Here is a 21,505-nt window from a genome sequence, read left to right as displayed (position 1 = left end):
ATTTCTCTAGCTCTCTGCCCAGTACCTAGCATGGACTGGCACATATTGAGTTCAATAAATTAAAAAAAAGAGTTCAATAAATATTTATTGATGATTGTATGAATGAATAAAGGTAGAACCCCTGGAAGTGTTGGCATTCACTGAGTTCTCAAAATGCTACTGTACCTAGTCACTGGGTATATCCCCTTGTCCTTGCATGATAAATGATACGAGAAAACGATAAATCTGTTCGTGTTTAAAAGTTCTGCAGGGGTTTTATGTACAAATGAAATCTGTTTTTCTAAAGGACACATGTCTATGGATATTTATGAGTATGGTTTTACAAGATGATGCTCACAGATTTGTGGCTACTTGTTACCTTCCCTTCAGAGATGCTAAGATTCTTCCCACCACCCCAAGTGGATCTGCCCAAGGATTGCTGGTGTCTGAAATTTCACTATGGCGGATCCTCTTCTTTGGCTTAAAATTTTATAGCCTCTTAAGTGGAAATAATGCAGATCAAGTAAGACATTTTATCTTATAAATCGGTTATGCTCCTGGTATTTAACGAAACAACTTACCAGACAAATTAGATCATGTATACTAATAAGCAATAGAGAATTTTGGAATCTTGCAAAGAAAGGTATTTAAAAATCCCTCAACAAGTATGTTACCAGCCATCACAATGAGAATATAGCAATAATGATAAAAACAGGTATTTTTATTGAACCCTGCCTGGTGCCTGGTTGTGTTCTAAACACTTTCCCACGTACAATCTCATTTCTCTGGCCGGGAACCCTGTGGAGTAGGAACCACTATTATCTAGTAAGTGTTTGAATCACTTAGCTGGTGAGAAAGGATGTAAGCCCAGAGCCTGGGCTCTTCTTCACTGCACCAGATTTCTTATTTTCCTTTTACCCAGAATAAAAGAAAATATGTGTCACTGACAGATCAATCTGGTAAAATAACAGCAAATAATTTCGGAACTAAATCCAAAGAAGTAAACATCTCAAAACTTTCTTTTTTTAATGTAATAGTTTTGCTCTCCATTTATGTTGAGCATGCTGAGTAATTCGCCTGTGTCTATATAGACATACCTCACCTTTGTTGGTGGCAATGAAGGAGTGAAATAGATTTCTAAAATCTCTTCATGAAGGGTTTACATTAATATTTTTAATTAATTTATCAATTTATTAATTTATTTATCTGGCAAGGGACTAGAGCGCACCCTACTGGCCAGCTAATAGGAAATACAGCATTTACTTGGAGGAAAATGTAAAACGTTAAAATTTGAAGATAAAATCAGATTCACGTTTTAAAAAACCTGAAAAGCACTGTCTTGCAAACATCCACGTATTCAGTTAATGCACCTATTGGACACTAAAATGTTTCTAGTTATAAGTTCCAGAAATGGGCTAGAACTGGAAATACAATAATCACCAATAGCATCACAGGTTTCTTAAGGAAGAATCAGGTCAATGAAAAGTGGTTCAATTTAAAAACAAGCAACTATAGAAATAGGCTCCCTAAAACTCATACTAAGAAAAAAGTAGTTAAACCATGACCCTGACATTTAAACAATAGAATGATACATTAAAATCAGCCTGCTCAGTCTTCTCACAGGCTTATACTGCACATATGTTTTTTTCATGAATGAATCTCAGCTCTTACCAGGGTGGATGTTTTGCAGTAACCCACAAAGGTTATTGGATATATAAATATATATCTGTACCTGGATGTCTCCAAATCATAATGTGGCATATTAACAAATGACCTATAGGAAATGCAATTTTTCCATTATCGTGTATTTTTTTGTACACTTAGCTATAAATTAATAAAAAATAAAGGTGCATAGTCACATTTATATCATGAATAGACAAAAGCAAATGCTCTAGAACTAAGAGGGTAAATCAGAAAATGTCTTACTTTAAAATACTTCTTCATAAACAACATGGAAACACAAAACTATCTATAATCAAGAAGAATAAACACCAAAATGTGTATCCTTTTCTGCAGGATTCAATAATATTCAGACATAAATTTGGGAGGGTTGTAAGGCCTCTGTCCAGCATGTTCCTGCTTACACATGTCTCGTGGTATTGCTAAACAGGAGGAAAAAGAACAATGTCTTTAGAAAAGCAGTGTCTGTGATTCTGTGGTTTCTGAGCCAGAACTGCTCCTTGCTCTCACTCCAAGGACAGCTTCTTCTTACACCAAAAATGGGCAAGTGCAGAGGGACAATTTGGGTCAATGTAATGTAAGTCTAACATTTTAGATGTTATCTTTAGGTTTTTATATTAAAAAACAATCGGCTAATATAAATTCCTTGGGAAGTGCTTCAAAATTAAATGGACTGTAAGAAATGTAAAAAAAAAAAAAAATGTCTGACTTTAAACTTCTCTCTTACCAGAGACAATTTAAAACAAGTTAGGTTCAGTACAAAGGGAGTATTTTTATCCTAAACCTCTAGTTAGTCTAGTGTTCTAATCTGTTAAAAGTCCATGGATGCTCACTTGATAAACACAATATGCTATTATTTCAAGTCGCTTAGCATTTTCTTTTTAAACTCTTCCCAAAATATTCTACAATATTACTGACATGACTGTGTTGTTACAAAATATCACTACTAAAAGATCTGTGGGATGTAAGTCTACTCATGCAATTCAGCCACAGCTGAAAGAGCAATATTTACATGTACATAATTGTAAACAAAATTCAGTAAGTTATCAGCTATAACTGTTTTTTTTCTCCAAAAATGAATAAACCAAGATGTTGATTTTGCTGGTTTAAAATAGATCAGAAGTGGGGCACCTCAGTGGCTCAATGGTTGAGCATCTGCCTTTGGCTCAGGTCATGATCCCAGGGTCCTGGGATCGAGTCCCACATCAGCCTCCCCATGTCTCTGCCTCTCTGCCTACATCTCTACCTCTTTGTCTCTCGTGAATAAATAAAATCTCTTTAAAAATAGATCAGAAGAAAAAAATGTATTAATTGTATATTACTCATGTGATTTTATGAATTTTGATAATTTACCAAAACAGTACACCATACAGCTCATAACCATATAGCAAGTATCCTGTTGATCTTTTTTCTCTAAAGAAGAGGTGTGTTTGATGGTTGCTCTGGTAATTATCACTGTTAATGAATAGGGGAATGTAACAGCATGCCAATAAGGCCAAAGCACAAATTACAACTGTATTGTAGTGGCTTGAAATAGCGTAACGAGGGTTCCTTTTGGATGGAACTTGAGCTCATCTAGGTCCCCATTCAGTAAATGCCGCACTGTGAGGTCTGAAAAGATGTTCTCTGGCAAGTTCTCAGGCAGGTCCTTTTGGTACACTGATAACAGCATTTGGGTAAGTCTGAAACATAAATGAGACCAAATTGGGAGGAAATGATCTGAATAGATTTTCTGTGAATCAAAAAACCTAATTCAGTAAGAAAACCAGCAAGTAGTTGTGACTGATTTCCATCATCCTAAAATAATATTAAACAAAGGGCAATAAGATCGTAAGTTGATAGTCGGACTAACTGAATTGTTGGATAAGCAGCACAGGCATGAAAATGACCCAAAAGCCCCTGCAGGCCAAAAGGAGCCCATCCAAAAGAAGAGTAGAGCTCTGCTAAACATTTATTTATCCTGCAGCTGAAAGGGGGCAAAGGGATCCTTCAGGGGAGTGTGTGTGTGTGTGTGTGTGTGTGTGTGTGTGTGTGTGTGAAGGCTTCCAATTCAAAATTAGGCCTTGGAATTAAATTTAAAAGAATGTAAGTAAACAATACAGGAGAAAAGGCAAATCATTTCATGGAGTGCGTGAGTTAATAATTAACCCGATAATGAGGTCAGAATCTCATTCTATATGTTAAACCACCCCAATTAGGGAGTGCTAAATGTGTAACTCTCAGGCACAATTGCTGAACCCCAGAAGGGGCTCTAGGAGACTAAGGAGGTCAGCCGAAGGTCTGTGGCCTCCACTTAAAGAGACAGTACCATTGAGGGGACTGTTGTAGTTAAAACTGGAGGGTTTCTGTCTGTTTGCTTTTTTTCTTACTTTAGTTACTCTTGGTTTGTTATCATTTGTATTATTTATTTTATGGTTAAACTATAAGCCTAAGTTGCATCACCATCCTGAGGAGAAGCCTCCTCCCTTGGGCTTGCGGGAGTTTTGTCCTTGGGCATCACTGGCTGCCCAGGTGCCCAGAGATGCTGAGAGCAGCGTGAGTCTCCTAAGTAAAGGCAAGACTGGAGGGACACCTGGGTGGCTCGGCGGTTGAGCATCTGCCTTCGGCTCAGGTCGCGATCCCGGACACTCAGGATCAAGTTCCACATCAGGCTCCCTGCATGGAGCCTGCCTCCCTCTGTGTGTGTCTCTCATGAATAAATAAATAAAATCTTTAAAAATTTTTTAAAAAAGGGCAAGATTGGAGCCGGAAAGAGGCCTGCCTGGGGTTGGGGGTGTTCCTTATGGAAGCCCAGGGGCTACCCTGGGCAGGGCAACCGCCACCAGCGCCTGGCACTGATTTTCAAACACGTGGTAAGAGGAGAGGTGGCTGGCAGACCTGCGGTAAGCGGTCTCATGAAAGGCCTTCAGCAGGGTGGCCTCGCTGCCCCTCGAGGTCTCATCCTGTCCCAGGCAGTCCCCTCCGCCCGACACCGTGCAGCTTTGTCCACGTCCACACTGTCCATCAGTGCTCCACTCTGCCCCGCAGATGAGCTCTGTTCATGTCCGTGCTGTCCCACACTGTCCATCGGTGCTCCACCCTGTCCCACTCTGTCCCCCTCTGCCCCACACTGTGCAGCTCTATGTCCCTCACTGCCTCACACTGTCCATCAATGCCACACTCTGTCCACACTGTCCCCCTCTGCCCCACACCATGCAACTCTGTCCCTCCACGTCCACGCTGCCCCACACTGTCCATCAATGCCCTCAGTGTCCATCAATGTCCCACACTGTCCACGCTGTCCTCCTCTGCCCCACACTGTGCAGCTCTATGTCCACGCTGCCCCTCACTGTCCATCAGTGCCCCTCACTGTCCATCAATGCCCCACTCTGCCCATCAGTGCCCCTCACTGTCCACCAGTGCCCCGGGCTGCCCATCAATGCCCCACTCTGCCCATCAGTGCCCCTCCCTGCCCACCAGTGCCCCTCCCTGCCCACCAGTGCCCCACTCTGTCCACGCTGTCCCCTGCTGTCCCTCCCCCGCCCGGCCCGCCGGCCCCCGGGGGTGCGGGGCCTCCAGGACGCAGAGGCTCCCCCAGCCTCGGCCCCGGGGGTCCTCGGCCACCCTCGCGGGGGCTGCGGCCCGTGGACGCAGCAACGGCCGCCGAACCCCGCCGGGGGTTCCCTTTGGCGGAACGCGGGCCGAAGTCGAGCTGCCCGCACACCTGGGAGAAGAGTTCAGCGTGAGGATTGTGGGGGGTCGGCCGCTGCCGCTCGGACGGGGCAGGGGGAGGCGCGGAGGCCGCCGAGGCCGGGAAAGGGCTCGCTCCGAGACAAAGGCGGCATCCTCGCTGGGCCGCGCGACGCCGGTGGACCCCACGCCAGCGCCTGGGTCGCGGCATCGCCCCTTTAAGCGGCGCGCGGCCCGGATTGGTCGAGCGGGGGAGGTGGGGCGCCGAGCGTCGACGTCACGGCCCCGCCACTCGCTATATAAGGCGGCGTCGGCTGCCGCGCCGACGGCGGCCGAGTCGAGCGGGGAAGGCGAGTGGGGAGCGGCGGCCAGCGAGCGGCGAGGCGCCTGCGCGGTGTCCGGGCCCCTGAGCCCGCGGCGCTGAGCCAGCCGGGACGGACATGCGCGGGAGGGCGCCGTGGGGCAGCCGCGGCTCCGCGGGGGTAAGGGGCCTGCGGGCCGGGTAGTGTGGGGAGGGCGGCGCTGCCCCGCGCCCCCGCCGGGCCCCTGCGCCGGGCTGCGGGCGGCTCCCGACGCTGGGCGGGTCCCCGGGGCGACGCGGAGTCTCCCGGGACTGACGGACGGAGGGCCGGGGCGGGGGCCGGGGCCGGGGCGGGGGCCGGGAGCGCGGCGCGGGGCCGGGGCTTCGGGCGCGGGGGGCCGGGGTCCTGCGCCCGCGGGGCTGGCGGCGGCCTCGGCGGCGGCGCTCCACAATGGGGCTGCGCTGCCCGGCGCGCTCGGTGCCCGCCAGCCGTCCGAGGGCTGCGCGGGGGGCGGCCTCGCGGCGACCGCGGTCGTCCCCGGGCGGAGGAGTCCCGGCCCCCGCCGCCTGGCTCCCGGCTCGGCTGCGCGGTCCTTGGCCCCGAGCGCCCGCAGCGCCGCTTCCGAGGGAGCCGCAGCGCGGAGCCGTGTGTTGGGAACGTGACTGCTCATTGGGTGTTTTCTCGTGTGTATTTCTGTGTATATGTCACAGCCTCGTACACATGAGATGACTTCTCCGCGATTGGTGCTGGATTGGTGCTTGCTGAGTCTTTATTAGGATTTCGTCATTGCTTGAAAGGAACCAGTCTCTTACCTGATATAAAAAAAAATTATACATATGTGTGTATATATATGAATAGATTGTTAGTCATAAACTTAAGTGCAGTCAGAATAGACTGTAGCTTTAAAAGAGATGTGTTGGTGACTTTAGGTACACCTGCAACACAGGTAGGGCCGGACTGGTTCCTAAGCAACTGTCAGAGGTGAAGAAAGGTGAGGTTAAAATGCCTTCCCCCCCCCCCCCCCCTTCTGAAGGACAGTATTCTGCACGGTTGTCAGCTTTTATAAATCTTGTAAGAACGCAAAGGGTATGTGTTTGTTGAGGCTACTGAAACACTCACCATGCCGAGTCTTGCTTTTTTTTTTTTGCATTTCTGTAATTATACAGTTTTCAGCAAAGTTTTACGTAAACAGATCAAAAACAGGAGGCCGGGTATCCATTTGAAGAAATGACCAAATTTTGCCAAGACAAAAAGTTGGCTTCTTGCGAATTATGCTATGATTGGTTACCAGTATGTTATCAAGTCACATACTGCTCTCTTTTCCAGATATGAGCAGATCTGAAAAGAAATGCATAGAGCTTTTTAGCCTGAGCTTCAGACACTAATTGTCAGCTTCTTCACTTCACTCACAGGTTTATTTTCAGCTGGGTGTTTCAGTGGAGTCTGGCTAATCGGTGATAGAGGTCCTGGTCTAACCATTTATAACCTGACATATATTCGATTGTAAACTCCTTAAGGGCAGGAACTCTTCCTTGTACAGCTTCTATCTTGTGCAGCCTTGCACATAGTTGATGGTTGATAAATAATTGCTTGAAAGCATATTGTACATCTTTAAAGCTCAGCAGGATTGGACCAGTCACTGATAAGGGTGCAAAGCAAATCTTTTTTTATGGCTGTTATGAAATGCCTGAATTATTCATATTTTCGACAGGTGAAATTACGGTTTCAGTAAATTGTTTCTCCTCCTTTCAGCTCACAATAGCTACTGGCCACTCTTTCTTGAGGTTTAATTATATTATAGACTTGAGTTTTTGTGTGAAAATAACTCTTCACTGATGCTTCTCAGAAGTTGAACCAGATAATACTCCCTTTCAGCTAATACTAATGGTAGCTTTTAAAAGCAAGTTGCCTAAATTACAGGTACAATCTAACATGCTTGAAACTGACCTGAATGTCTGCATACCATCAGGTTGCTTTAGAAAGGTGAGCAGAGGAGGGAAAGGTGGTGCCAAGGGTAATTCCAGGAGTTTGAATGTCATCAGCTCCCTCTGCCAGAGAAACAGCTCTCCTTTTAATCTAAATAAATTTGAATTGGTACCTCTTCGTGAGGATTCCTTTTGCACCTTTTGGTGCTGGTGTTTGGCCATGCTTTATAAAAGCTAACAAATAACCTACTAGATAAACAAGATCCGGTTGTGGCATTCTGGCATTATGGGCATGGCATTAGTGTATGCTCTGTAAAGGTGGGTAAAACTGCTGAGTTTCAGGGTGCTGAATGTTAGTTACTAGCCTAATAGAGAAATTTGATTTAAGGTAGGGAAAAGTTAGTGTGGGATTCAGATTTCAAAAGGAGAAATGGATTCTGCAATTTGAAGTCATTGTTGATGCTTCAGCCCAGTTCCTCATACTGTAAAATGGGGCAGTATTACTAAAAGGTAAAATCTGCTAGACCTCAGGGAATATATTTGTAAAATATGGGGCTTGGCTACATGAGCTTTAGTCCTGTCCCACTCCAGAGTGCCATGATTCAACATTTCAAGGGAAGCAATAGGAAGGTAAGGATGAGAAGACATTGTCCAAAGCTCTTCTTGAAGACCCACAAGAATATGAAAGCTGGCCAGGTACAGATTACTTCAAATAGTATTCCCTCTACGTGGAATGCCCTTCCAACTCTTCTCATGGCTGCCTCTTTTTCATCCTTAAATTTTAATTTAAAAAATCACCTCAGGGAGGTCTGCCCAGTTGGCCCTCATGACTCCAACCTCCCCTCCCTGTCGTCCCAGGGAAGTCATCACAATCTGAAATTGCTGGTTGTCTCCTCATTAGATTGAGGCTTTCTCAGGCAGCAGCCACATCTCTTTCACTAGCATAGTATCTACTCCAGAATAAGCACTTGAGAACCATTTGTGGAAATAACTCATCCTTGCCCTCTAAGAATTTGTGAGCAAAACCCTGTGCGTGGAGCTCCAGGTCCTATCTCTGTGATTGACACTCACTTAGGTCTTGAGCTTAGCCATCCCCTCATCAGTTTCCCCACTGATAAATAAGAACATTAGAAAGAGAAGTGAGGTTGGGGGTACCTGGGTGGCTCAGTCAATTAAGCGTCTGACTCCTGATTTCAACTCAGGTCATGATCTCAGGGCTGTGAAATGGAGCCCCACTCCCACCCCCACCCCCAGCCCAGTCATGCTCTGCACTCATTGGGGAGTCTGCTTGAGATTCCCTCCCCCTCCTTGCACATGCTCGCTCACACTCTCTCTCTAAAATAAAATCTTTAAAAGAAAAAGTGAGGTGGTTATCTAAAATGAAGAGACCGTGGAGAGGAAAGGAGTGAAAGTGTAGCAGGGGTGTGCTGCATCAGAGGACAGAAGAGCCTCACTGGCCTTTCTGCTAACAGGAAGATGTTTGGCCTCACTTCCTCATCTGCAAAACACAGAGTAATCCCTGCCACCTCTCACAGGGATGTTGTGGGGATCAGGTGAGATGATGTGTCAGAAAGTGCTTTGTAACTTGTCGAGTGCTTTCCAAGTACAAGATATTCTGGTATTAAATCCCAGACTTTAAAATGGAGCCTGATTGTAGGACCACTGCTGGGAACCATGCTGCGAGAGTGTATTGAAAGGAGACCCATGGGGTTTATGTAGGGACCCCTTCTTATGGGTAAAGACAGACCGGCACGGGGAGGCATCAGCTGGCATCAGCATATGCTCCGATTGAGAGCTTTGAAAGAATTGCTTGAAATGGTCACAGAGTATAAAATTGATACCTTAACCCACCCTTCCAGAGGATACATAGGCCAAATCTGAAGTTAATAAAATAACTTTCACAGGAGGATTTGAGGAAGTCGAAGTAAATCAGGAACTTTCATAGTCTAAGGGTTACCCAAGAAAAACTTACCAAGCAGCAAATCCCTAGAAAAGCCATGTGAGCCACCCTTCACATAGGCCTTGTAGTGGGTCAGATCTTATTACCGGTTGAAGATCATGAGGGGTTTGGAGAGGCCAGGTGGTGTGGTGAGAGCCTGGCCTAAGTCTCTAGGCCCCACCATTCACCAGATGTGACCTGGAGCCATCTCATCCCTCATCTGTAAACCGGGGTCATAATAGTAACTCACCCTTCAGGCTTGTTGAGAGGATTAAATAACTTATATGTATAAATCACTTAGAACAATGCCTGTCAAATAAGTTTCCAAGAATTAGTTTATTATTTGTACTGGTTTTATGTCCATTGTAACAGTCTGGAGTTAGCCATTGGGTGACTCCAGTGCTCATTAAGCAAATTTAAAGTTTGTAAAATTGGGCTATTGTGCTCCTTGTCATTAAGATTAGAATAGAACCCACGTATTTTTTCCATTTGGAAATCTATTATGTGTATGTCTAAAAGGAATAATATTTTTCCATCCTGTGTGTGTGTTGCTACTCATCGTAGCATCTGTAGGAAGAGTACAAAGGACAAGAGACTACATCCCCGCTGACGCACATTTCTGCCACTGCCTGAAGACTGTGTAGACACAAAGTGAATCAAAAGGCTATTGATGACGATGGCTGTAGAACGAATAGGTTTTTTGTTAGTTTGCTGTTTCTTAAAATACTCAGCTAGAAAATACTCTGAATTATTCGAGAAATTATGTCACTCGGCTTTGATTTTGACAGTCTGAAGATAAATTATTTTCCTTGTTGCCTCAGTTTTTACCACCTACAAGTGGGTTGTTATGTGCTCGCCTGCTCAAGGGAGGATGGGAGCCACAGGGGACAAAATGTCTATCCTCACCCCGCAGAACTACGTCGCCACAGGTCCTGAAACCATCACATTTACCTTGATTTCATGCAAGAGCATTTTACTTACATTTTATTTATTAACATAAAAGGTGTTAAGTCCTCTGTGCTTTTAACACGAAGGCATTTATGCTTCCTGTGGTAGCAGGGGGCCACAGAGGACATTCCTGCCTGCCTCCCCCTCCACTCTCTTCCCCCAGATCAACGTCTGTTGCAGTGAAATCTGAGAAAAACCCTGAATTAGGGCCTTTGATTTTGAGAGTCCTTTGCTCAGTGAGTAAACTCAGGTCATGCAACACTGGAACTGTCATAGACACTGCATGTGTTAGATGACTGTTAAATCAGTAACTTTCTCATATTATTAATAAAAGTCAAAGTCTGTAAAACAGCTGCACTAATGTTCAGTGTGTCCGATAGCTCAGCTGCTAGTGCTGTAGACACTAATCACAATAAAAACGATGGGATTTTGTTCTGTTTTTAATTTTCTCAAAGGTGATTATTTTAAGCATTTTCAGACTGAAGATAAGCATGCAGATGGTAGTTTATTTGGGGAGGATCTAAAATCATGGAATTAAAACAAAATTCTTTTTAAATAAAAAATAAAATCATGGAATTTGTCATGTTCTGTAATCAGTTTCTTTTTACAAATCTTGGCTCCGAATAGGATTATCTTCTATCTCTCTCTGTAAGGAAATAGTCTTGTAGGTAGTTGTTAAATAAGGTTGAAAAGACCATTTATCACCCTGAATAAACAGAAATCAGGTTCTAAAACCAGATTGAAAGAAGGAAATTACATCACACTTTTAAATAAGGAAGCGCTGGGCAGAACTGGATGAGTTGTATGACAAAAATGTGCCCCTCCTCCTCCTGTGGATTGCTTTTGAGATTTATTAATGAGATCTGGTGGCAAGGTAAGCACATCTAGGTTACTGTCTTAAGGTAGCCTGGTTTAAAAAACAAAAACGTTTCAAAGTGACTTTGTCAAGCTAAAGGCATGTGATTTCACCTTAATAAAGCATATATGATATGCTTTTCAGTGTGGCCGTTTTTGGTTTGTTTTCCTTAAGGAAAGTGACCTTAAATTTAACAACAACAACAGTAGGTGCCGAAGGAATCATGTGGAAGAAAAGGTGAAATTCATTATTTTCAGAAACCTTCCCCCTGGTTGCTTAAGTGAATGTACAGTAATAGAAACCAATTGAGAAATTTACACTGTTAACCACTTAAGTTTAGGGTTTTTACCCAGCCTGCAAGCTGTCCATTTTAGATTTTGGAAATAAATTTAATGAAAATTCCTTGCCTGCTGCTTACCTAAACTGGCTACATTATTATTGGGGGGCGTCTGCCCATGTTAGGTTGATCCCTCAGTTCTTCACTGATTTACACTAAATGTAAACCTGTCATGTCATTACTTCTTTTAAAAATGAGATGAATATTTTCTCAATATCCATTTAATAAATATTTTTCAGAAATGAATGATAGCAGGATCCACACAGGAGAGGGGAACAGAGTCCCATCCCAAAAGATTTGGAGGATGATCAAAGAATTGGGACACAAAGTAACTCAAGGACATAGAGACCCTGCCCTGGCCTTCAGAAGGGAGCCAGTTAGTGTACAAGGTGGTGGGACAAGTGGCTTCCAAGGAAAAGGTGAATTCTAACAGAGATTGGGGAAAAGAGAAGCAAGATCTTGAAAAAAGGTGGTTCAGGGCCTGCCTTGTTGCAGAGGCCTTAGGGCCAGCCTGCAAGAGCTTTTATTTAGAGGCTTTGGAGACTTTTGAGCAGTGGAAGATCCAAATTTGAGCTCCAATTCAGGAATATAGATCTGGTACTGGTGTGTTAGGCGGATTAGGTTATTTTCAGACCCAAGGCAGAGCGATGCCCGTGAACAGAAGGAAGGTAGGTCTGAGAGGCAGTGTGGAAATAGGCTCTGGGACTGGATGATTGAACATACGTCTGTTGGGACTCAGGTTATGAAAAATGGTGCCTGTGGGAGAAGTGGGGTCCTCGCAGACCCTGAACTGGTTTGGAAAGGGGGAGGGGGTGTGAAGTAAGTGACAGGAGTTGGGTCTGTAGAGTTGCAGATGCCAGAAGCCCAGCCGAGTGGAAAGATAATCACCAGACAATAGGAAATGCAAAGTGGAAGCTTGAGCCCGGCCTGGAGTGGAGATGCAGGAGATTGAGAAGCTGTCTATGCAGGGTTGAAGCCACAGAAGTGGATCAAAACTCAAAAGACGCAGGGTGGGGGAGGGGGCGTGCAAGGAGAGCAAATCAAAGTGCAGCCGCAAGAAACAGATCGTTTTACGAGATACTGTTTCTTGTCTTTTTGAAAAAGTGATGTTAATAGGAAAGAGTAGTCCACATTTGGGATTGGTATTTAACTGCAGTTTTGACACTAAAAAGGGTAAAGATCAGTTCACAAATTTTAGGGACATTCTTTTGCCCAAGGTCATTCCGATCCTGTTCTACACCACGCTGCCTGGGTTCACATTCGCTCTCACATTTTGCATTTCCTAACAGAATGCCATCTTATGCTTAGAGGTCCTGATTTCCCCACATAGGAGTATTTTTGCAGTTGCTTTTCTAATGAATTGTCAGGTAGAACTGGCTTAACAGTTCCAGAAACAGAACTTGAAACACTGCAGCACTGGGATGCCCTGGTGGCTCAGTGGCTGAGCGTCTGCCTTCAGCTCAGGGCCTGATCCCAGGGTCTCAGGATTGAGTCCTACATCGGGCTCCCTGCATGGAGTCTGCTTCTCCCTCTGCCTGTGTCTCTGCCTCTCTCTCTCTCTGTGTCTCTCATGAATAAATAAATAAAATCTTAAAAAGAAAAGTAAGAGAAACCCTACAGCACTAGTGAAATTTCCCTGGACCATTGTGTTTCTTTTTAACTTGAGGTTGCCCGGGCTGATTTTTCCCGAGGAGTGTACGTACTGCAGATGTGGGGAGGCGGGGAAGAATCGCAGGTCGCCTCCTGCCTCTGCTGGCATTCCTAGGACCATGCTGAAAACATTTGCTTCCAAACCTACGGGTAGGTCACCCTTCCTGAGTCTATGGTTGGAAGTTACTTCCCAAAAGAGAACATGCAGTTATGTCTCCCTCCTCGCTTCTCCCATGCAAGCTAGTAGGAAGTTCGGACAGTTTCATAACACGTCCCATTCACAATTCCCCATTGAAATGTAGAGGCAGGTCACCTTCTATGAATACACAAAGACACTATTGTGGTCAGAAGTGAGCTGGCTTAGTGAACACAATTCTTTTTATACTAAAAAAATTTTTTTCTTAAGAAAGCTAACAAGTAGGTGATAGAAACAATGAATAAAAAATAACTTTCTAGAACATATACATAATTTTAAGGGGCCACTGAAATGTGAGTTTAGAATTCCGAGGCCATTCCAGCAGAGGCGATAGTTACACAATCATTCTGTTGAAAGCTAAGATTTAGATGGCATTAGGAGGCTGACACACAGTAATTACGAGGAGCACTTGCTGGCCTGCAGACAGGTGGGGGTTGGGCCTCCAGAATCCCCCGCAGCATTTTCCTGTAATCTGGATGAGCGATCTCTAAACGTGTGCTTTCAAACTACTTAAATACCATATTCTTCTTCCTATCTTGGCCTTTCGTTTTTACATCACCACAGATACTTTCCCTGTGCTCATGCCCGTGCTTGTAGGGTGCTCCGGGAAAGCGCCACATACCACCAGGCCAAGTGCCCGGAGGGGGCGCCAAGCAGTGTGTTCTAAAAATGGGTTGTTGGTTGTTTTTTGTTTTGTTTTGTTTTGTTTTGTTTAATTTTGCGTAGCTTTCCTTAATCCACGTAAAGTAAAAACACGTGTGTTCATTTCAAGCCTCTGAAGACCAAAAATTTAAAAGATCCCCCAATAACTTAGATTTCTTAGATGGTGGGGTTTTCTTTTCCCTGTTCTTAATCCTATGCCTTGGAGAGACTGCTCACAGGAAAAGAGCGCTTGACTGTTTGAAATCCTGTTTGAAACCTATTTAAGTCTCTGCCTAATGTATCAGAGCAGCTGGCTTTGGGATAATAAAAAGCTGAAGAACAGCCCCATGTTCGCTTTGTCACCGAAACATGACTGTCTCTCCATTTCTTTTTGCATGAAGCACAAGCACTTGCAGAGTATTTGTTAGATCTGTAGCTAAAAAAGAAAAGACCCCGTGCTCTATTCATCGTGTACATCCAGTTGATACTGGTGATGGTAATAATTAGATGGCAGAGTGTAGTACTTCATTCAGTGAGCATTTGCTTCTTGAGCACTTGCTGATGTGCCAGGTAGGGATGATTTATGATTAGAACCTAGCCTCTTTCCTGGACTCACAGTCTAGTGGGTGACAGATGTGTCCATAAAACAAATGACCTGTGTACCCCCTTCCCCACCCCCACTGCATGCTCGCCTCACTCATCTGTGTCACCACCAGTCCCCAGCACACCACCCAGCTCTGGGTGGCTGCACACATGCTTGGTGAGCACAAGATAGAGCGTCACAGAGTGTCTTTGCATGTCCCAGAAGGGGTCAGTGTTACACAGAGAGTTAACAGATTGTGTTCTGGTGTCTAAAAGAAAAAAAAAAAAAAAGCCTGCACTTTCTCTAAAGAAGCATGTATCTGAAGAGAACAGGGATGGATGCTAACGAACACTTCTAGAAAGAAGGCACGGGGCGAGCTACTGGTTGACTGCAGACATAGACCATCTGATGGGGAGAGGGGGGTCCTCACGCTGGGGAACTACTAGATTAAGAAAAGGGCATTTACTTAGGCCCTGTAATCTTGCCTTGGAGCGAGGCAAGACAGGAATCACGAGGCACTTCATACAGGAGAATGTGAAGAATGTGCCTTTAAGTTTGTCTTTGAGAGGGAGGAGGAAACTGTCCCAGGCCTCTGCTGAAGCTGGTGACCTTGCAGAACTTGATTTTTACAGGATAATGGAAATTAGGATCTTCATATCTATTTCTTTATTCTCAAGTAGGTAGTAACTGGAGAATTTGTCCTCCCAGGGTCAACCCTGAAATAGAGAATCCAAACAAATGCTTGGCCATGGAGTAATCCGGTGCCACTGTGGACTCTCTTGTTCAGAGCATTGGGTTTTAGTGAATGTTGATTCTGCAATATTGAATACAGTCATTTCTGAGATGGCCCTGGTGGCCTGGGAGACTGTGAGCTCACTATGCGCACGCTCTGGAAGGTCGGGTCATAGTTGGTTAGAGAACTGTGTGCGCGCTTTGGCCAGCAAGCAGGATCTGTTGTGCAGCTGTCGGGCTGCAGTAGGAGGTCTGCCTCTGCTTGCTGTGGATCGTTTCTCACTTTGCTGAAAACATTTCAGAGCTTTGATTAGTATTTCCAAAAAAAAATTGTTCTCAATGTCTCCGTTTAAGTACCATCATGAGAAGTAAGAATTGGTTCATGCAAAAATGTGAGGATGAAGTGAACATCTGTAACTAAATTTTTCTGTCCCACGTCCCCCACACCCCCACCAATTCTCTGATATTAGCTGTGCGTGGGTATTTCCGAATTGTTTATTCTCTTGTCTCTTCTGTCTCGCCCCCCACCTAGGGAATGCAAGCTGCTGGTTAACTGCAGATCCCCAGGCCTCAAGGGTGTGGAGACCTCCCAGAGTAAGGCACCATGTCCACGGCAGGAGTTGCTGCTCAGGAGATTAGAGTCCCATTAAAAACCGGATATCTGCATGATGGCCAAGCCATGAGGACCGTCAGGACCTGCTGGGGTGGCCGCAGTGAATTTGAAAAGTAAGCGCAGGATGGAATGGCCCTGAAACCTCTAAGCCGGTACTGTCAAAATGAGATCTGAGATCGGGGACATGACAGCTCCTTATTTGTGACCCAAGATGTCTTTGCTTTCATTTCAGTCACTTTTTGAGCATCGACCCAATCACCATGGCTTACAGCCTCGACTCTACTGCTCAGGAGCGCCTAACTTCTCTTGGTACGTGTCCTGGAAACTAAAGCAAGGCTAGTGCTTGAGCAGGAAGTCCACAGTCGGGATAGTACTGGCTGGTCCTCCAGCCTGATGTTCGAGTGAGGAAGCCACCTGAACTGTTTCCAGCAGCAGCCTGACCCCTGGTGGCAGCAGGTTCTGGAGAGAGCCGTGTGCTTGGCTTTCGAGCCACCCTGCCTTTACTCTGAGTCACCGATGCCCTGACCACACCTTTTTGTGGAAGTGTGATCTTTCACAGTCAGTGAATTCTGATCCCTGCTCTGATCCACACTTAACTTCTAGAGACCTTGGACAAGATCTCTCCTCTCACGAGTTTCGGATGCGCGTCCCAGGGCGATCGAGTAGTGTCCACGTGGATAAACACTTAGGAGAGAGTGTGATGTGCAGTCTAGGACTTCTGACGTGGGCACTGTGTTCCTTAGATTTTGTCAGGAGCATTTAGCACATTGCCAGCAGGTCTGCACTCTTCCTAAGGTCATGATGGCACTAACAGTGCAGACCCAGTCTCGCTTTACTCACACCCTGCCTGCCTCGTGTCACCGCGTCTCTTAAGTGGCGGGCTACTGTGGTGTGGTCTTCACGTAAATTATATGCTGCTCATCATCTGCGAGTTTTGCACACGTCACAAAACCTGCCAAGGTGTGTGGGTGTGCACCATGCACATGTCCAAGGGAGATAGAAGAGATAGCTTGTTCTTTGAACCCAATCATGTGCAGGAACAATCTCCTGGCCCCTAATTAACACCTGTGGCTCTCCCATGGGTGTTCTCAGGGTGGCAGCCGTCAGGTGTGTGCTGCCTTCGCAGGGAGCCGTGGGCACACAGGTAGCTGGGCTAGGCCTCGAGCGGTTGGGGAGGGTACTGCGCATGCGGGCCTTTCCCTGACCTCTCTCGTTCCTTCTAGGGCACGCTGCGACGTCTGGTCCAAGGAACGGCCCTACTCAGAAGCCCAGCCTCGCCCCTCTTCTTATTCCCCCAGGCGAAGACTTGGGGCAGCGCGAAGAGGAGCGAGTCGTGTGTGGCTTTAAGAAACTCTCAGTGAACGGGGTCTGTGCTTCTCCTCCTCCGCTCACACCCATAAAGAACCCCCCGTCCCCCTTCCCCTGCACTGCCCTCTGTGATCGGGGTTCCAGGCCCCTCCCGCCGCTGCCCATCTCCGAAGACCTCTCTCTGGATGAGACAGACTGCGAGGTCGAATTCCTCACCAGCTCGGACACGGACTTCCTCTTAGAAGACTGTACGCTGTCCAGCTTCAAATACGATGTTCCGGGCAGGCGAAGCTTCCGTGGGTGCGGACAGATCAACTACGCATATTTTGATACCCCAGCTGTCTCTGCAGCGGATCTCAGTCAGGCTCCTGACCAAAATGGAGGGGTGCAAAGTTCAAATCCTCCTCCACCTCAGACCCACCGAAGATTAAGAAGGTCCCATTCGGGACCAGCTGGATCCTTTAACAAGCCAGCCATAAGGGTGTCCAGCTACATACACAGAGCTTCTCCAAACTCCGATGAAGACAAACCTGAGGTTCCCCCCAGGGTTCCCATACCTCCTAGGCCAGTGAAGCCAGATTACAGAAGGTGGTCAGCGGAAGTTACTTCTAGCACCTACAGTGATGAAGACAGGCCTCCCAAAGTGCCACCAAGAGAACCTTTATCCCGGAGTAACTCCCGCACACCCAGCCCCAAAAGCCTCCCGTCTTACCTCAATGGGGTCATGCCCCCTACTCAGAGCTTCGCCCCTGACCCCAAGTACGTCAGCAGCAAAGCTCTGCAAAGACAGAACAGCGAAGGGTCTGCCAATAAGGTCCCTTGCATCCTGCCCATTATTGAAAATGGGAAGAAGGTTAGCTCAACACATTATTACCTACTACCTGAGAGACCCCCGTACCTGGACAAATATGAAAAGTTTTTTCGGGAAGCAGAGGAAACAAATGCAGGCCCCTCGACCCAACCCCTGTCTGCTGACTGCAGTGTCATCTCCACCACAGAGAAGCTGGACTCAAAGACAAAACTGGACCTTGGTGGCCACGTGAAGCGCAAACATTTGTCCTATGTGGTTTCTCCATAGGCTTTGGGGTGGTGGCTTGACAGGGGCTCCCTGGGAGCAGATGGTCCTTAAGCCACTTTCTGGTTTAGTTGAGGTTCACAGGGAAAGGTTTTCAGATCCCAGAATGAAATATTCGAACCCACCATCTGAAAGAGACAGGGTTAGAGCGGCCGGGACGCATGCTCAGGCTGGGAATCCCTGATTTTGCTGTTCCGACCCGGAGTGTAAAGATGTGCAGGCAGAGAGAGAAGGCTTTGTGAGCACGTTAGTGACCCATAGAAGCCTGTGGTGGAAGCACAGGCTATAGTTGCAGGTTAACCAATTAGTTGCTACCTTAGAGTCACATATATTCAGAATGATAAAACAAGCCAGAGGATGGCTCCTGACTGAGAATTGAGCAAATGGAAGAAAACACAGTATTCCTTAGATCAGAATCATTAAAAAAAAAAAAATGCAAAAAAAAACAAAAAAACATAAAACAAAAAAAAACAATTTTCACCTAGTCCATTTGAAACTGCCCAGCTCTTGGGCCCGAGAAGCTCTGTCTCCTTTCTGTCTGCAAGCAGCCTGTGCCACCCAGGGCAGGGCGCGCGTCCGTCCCGTGGCTCTCCCTGCCCAGGTTCAAAATCGTCCCAAGACCTGGCTCCCCACAGCTCCTCACTCTCTGCTCGTGGAGGGGAGGATGGCGGTGTGCCGGGCAGCCATGCTTTCACCTGTGCATGCATGTCTCGCATCTCGAGAAATGAGAAGATGACAATTCATTAATCATTTCTCCCCCAGAACTTCCTGCTCTGTTCTATCCACTAACGTGGCCTGTTTGTAGCGTGGGCCTCACAGCCACAGGGGGCCTGTTAGACTCATGTCGAAAGCAAACCGTTCATCAGTGTTTGGGATGTCAGTCACACAGTCGTGAAACAGTTTGCTGCATGACAGCGTCACCAGGGAGCATGTGTTGTGTTTTTGTACTGGTTGTGTTTTTTTTTTGTTGTTTTTTGGGTTTTTTTTTTTGTTTTGTTTTGTTTTGTTTTTTTAGACTGTATTAAGAAACACGTACAGCACAAGCTGGCCTTGTGTTGCTGGTTCCTGTTCAGTATTTCCTGGGGATTGTTTGCTTCTTTAAGTAAAACACTTCTGACCAATAGTACAGTATGTCTTAATGGCACAGGTCACATCAGCATCTTTCTGCTTTTGAGACTCTCTCGGCTGGCTGCTTCACCTGGATTCAGGGAGACCCGTAGCCTGTGCTTGGGTTTCCACGTGCTGCGATGTATCTTGTATAGATAAGCACAAAAGAGAAGGTGCTCACTAACAGAGGTACATTACTACAATGTTCTCTTAACAGTTAAACAAGCTGTTTACAGTTTCAACTGCTGAATACTATTTGAGCTATTTAAAGCTTATATTTTAGTATGAACTAAATGAAGGTTAAGACATGCTTTAGAAAAATGCACTGATTTCTGCATTATGTGTACAGTATTGGACAAAGGATGTTATTCATTTTTGTTGCATTATTTTGAATATTGTCTTTTCATTTTAATAAAGTTATAATACTATTTATGACACCGTTAACAATGTTTCTTGCCTAAACTCTTATAAAAGTTTATGTCTCAAGTACGTCGACAAGTATTACCATCTTTAAGCACGAGGGAAGATTTTTTTTTTACAGCTTCCTAAATGCTTGAAATACACTGTCATCCCTAAAAGAAATGTGAACGATTGATACACACGCACAGTGAAAACGGGCTGTTTGTTTTTACCTTCAACAGTTCAGAGAGGGGACTGGAACTGATGCCAGGGTGTTGCTGTCAACACAGCTACTGCCTGGAGAGAGGAACATACGGAAGAAATGGGCTTTTGTACACACCCGATGTGGCCCACACTGAGTTTCAGGACTAGGTCCAGATTATTGTGGGCCCTTTGGGTGGCTCTGCTTCTTGCCAGACATGAGGCCACCAGAGGAACCCTAGCCTGCCCTGGCTTCTCATGGAGAAGACAGCCATGCTTCTCGCAGCTTCTGGACGCAGGAGTAAGCCGGTGGCCGAACGTGAGGGCAACTCTCCAGCGCTGCCGTGCCCTATGCCCAGCTGTCCCCTCTCCTGGGCCCTGTAGCCAAAACCCAGCTGCTCTCTCCACTCCACGAGCTCCTGGACAATGGTGAAGTTCTCTGTGAGCTTGATGGAGACCTTGAATGTGCTTGGTATCCTCCAGAGTCAAGAGTGAGGGCTCAGAGGTCAATGAGTAGACCACCTCCACCTCTATGTGTTGGGCAGATTCTTTAACATCTCTGTCCTTGGGTAGAATTGGAGTGGGGGTGTCGTGATACCTACTATAGGGAATTATCTGTGGCAACTGCATATAAACCATGGCAGTTGGTGTGTGGTGAAGGCCTGGTATGTGCGTGGATTTTGTAGTCCTAGTTTACTTGCAGTTGCCCTGACAGGTATTATTTCTGACACTTTATAGATGAGAAATGGGCTCAGGGAGTTGGTTCAACAGACACTTGTTGGGGAATGCCAGCCACATGCTAGATCCTGGGACATGGGCATAACCTCTGCCCTCTAGAATTTATTTATTTATTTAAAGATTTATTTATTCATGAGAGAGGCAGAGACCTAGGCAGAGGGAGAAGCAGGCTCCCCACAAGGAGCCTGATGTGGGACTCGATCCTGGGTCCCCGTATGAGCTGAAGGCAGACAACCGCTGAGCCACTCTGGTGGCCCTGCCCTCTAGAATTCAAGCAGTCCCTCTTTATGTCTTGCGGAGAGCGCCAGCATGGGGTGAACAGTGCTGGTAGGTAGCAAGGGGGCTGTACTCTCTAAGGTGATATGATGTAAAGGGTCAGACTCTAAGCTGAAGGAAGTGGAATGAATAGGGAGGAAAAAGACTGAGGGAACAAGTTATGTGGGAGCCCCTGAGGCTGGAAAGAAGAGGCCGGTGTTTTCTATAAGCCAGACGTTGTGGCAGCAGGAGGATGGACGCTGAGCAAGGTAGTGACCACTCAGAGATCCAGGCAGGGGAGCGACGGGATCGGATTTATCTTAAAAAGATGACAGTGGCTGTTGCAGGGGGAACAGCATGAAGAGAAGCCG

The 21,505-nt window shown here is 46.2% G+C and overlaps 1 protein-coding gene across 1 annotated transcript; it reads left to right on the top strand.

Annotated features, from left to right (window-relative positions):
* The first annotated feature begins 5,655 nt into the window (after positions 1 to 5,655).
* ERRFI1 (ERBB receptor feedback inhibitor 1) lies at positions 5,656 to 19,988 on the top strand. The gene is made up of 4 exons (XM_025427270.3): positions 5,656 to 5,810; positions 15,971 to 16,164; positions 16,284 to 16,360; positions 17,275 to 19,988. Exons 2-4 carry the CDS (start codon positions 16,043 to 16,045, stop codon positions 18,435 to 18,437), a joined length of 1,362 nt encoding a protein of 453 aa, XP_025283055.1. The 5' UTR covers positions 5,656 to 5,810; positions 15,971 to 16,042; the 3' UTR covers positions 18,438 to 19,988.
* Positions 19,989 to 21,505: the final 1,517 nt, after the last annotated feature.

This window comes from Canis lupus, chromosome 5, assembly GCF_003254725.2.
Source record: "Canis lupus dingo isolate Sandy chromosome 5, ASM325472v2, whole genome shotgun sequence".
Classification (NCBI taxonomy): Eukaryota; Metazoa; Chordata; class Mammalia; order Carnivora; family Canidae; genus Canis; species Canis lupus.
The sequence above is the reverse complement of the archived record's forward strand: the minus strand, read 5'-3'. Positions and strand labels throughout refer to the sequence as shown.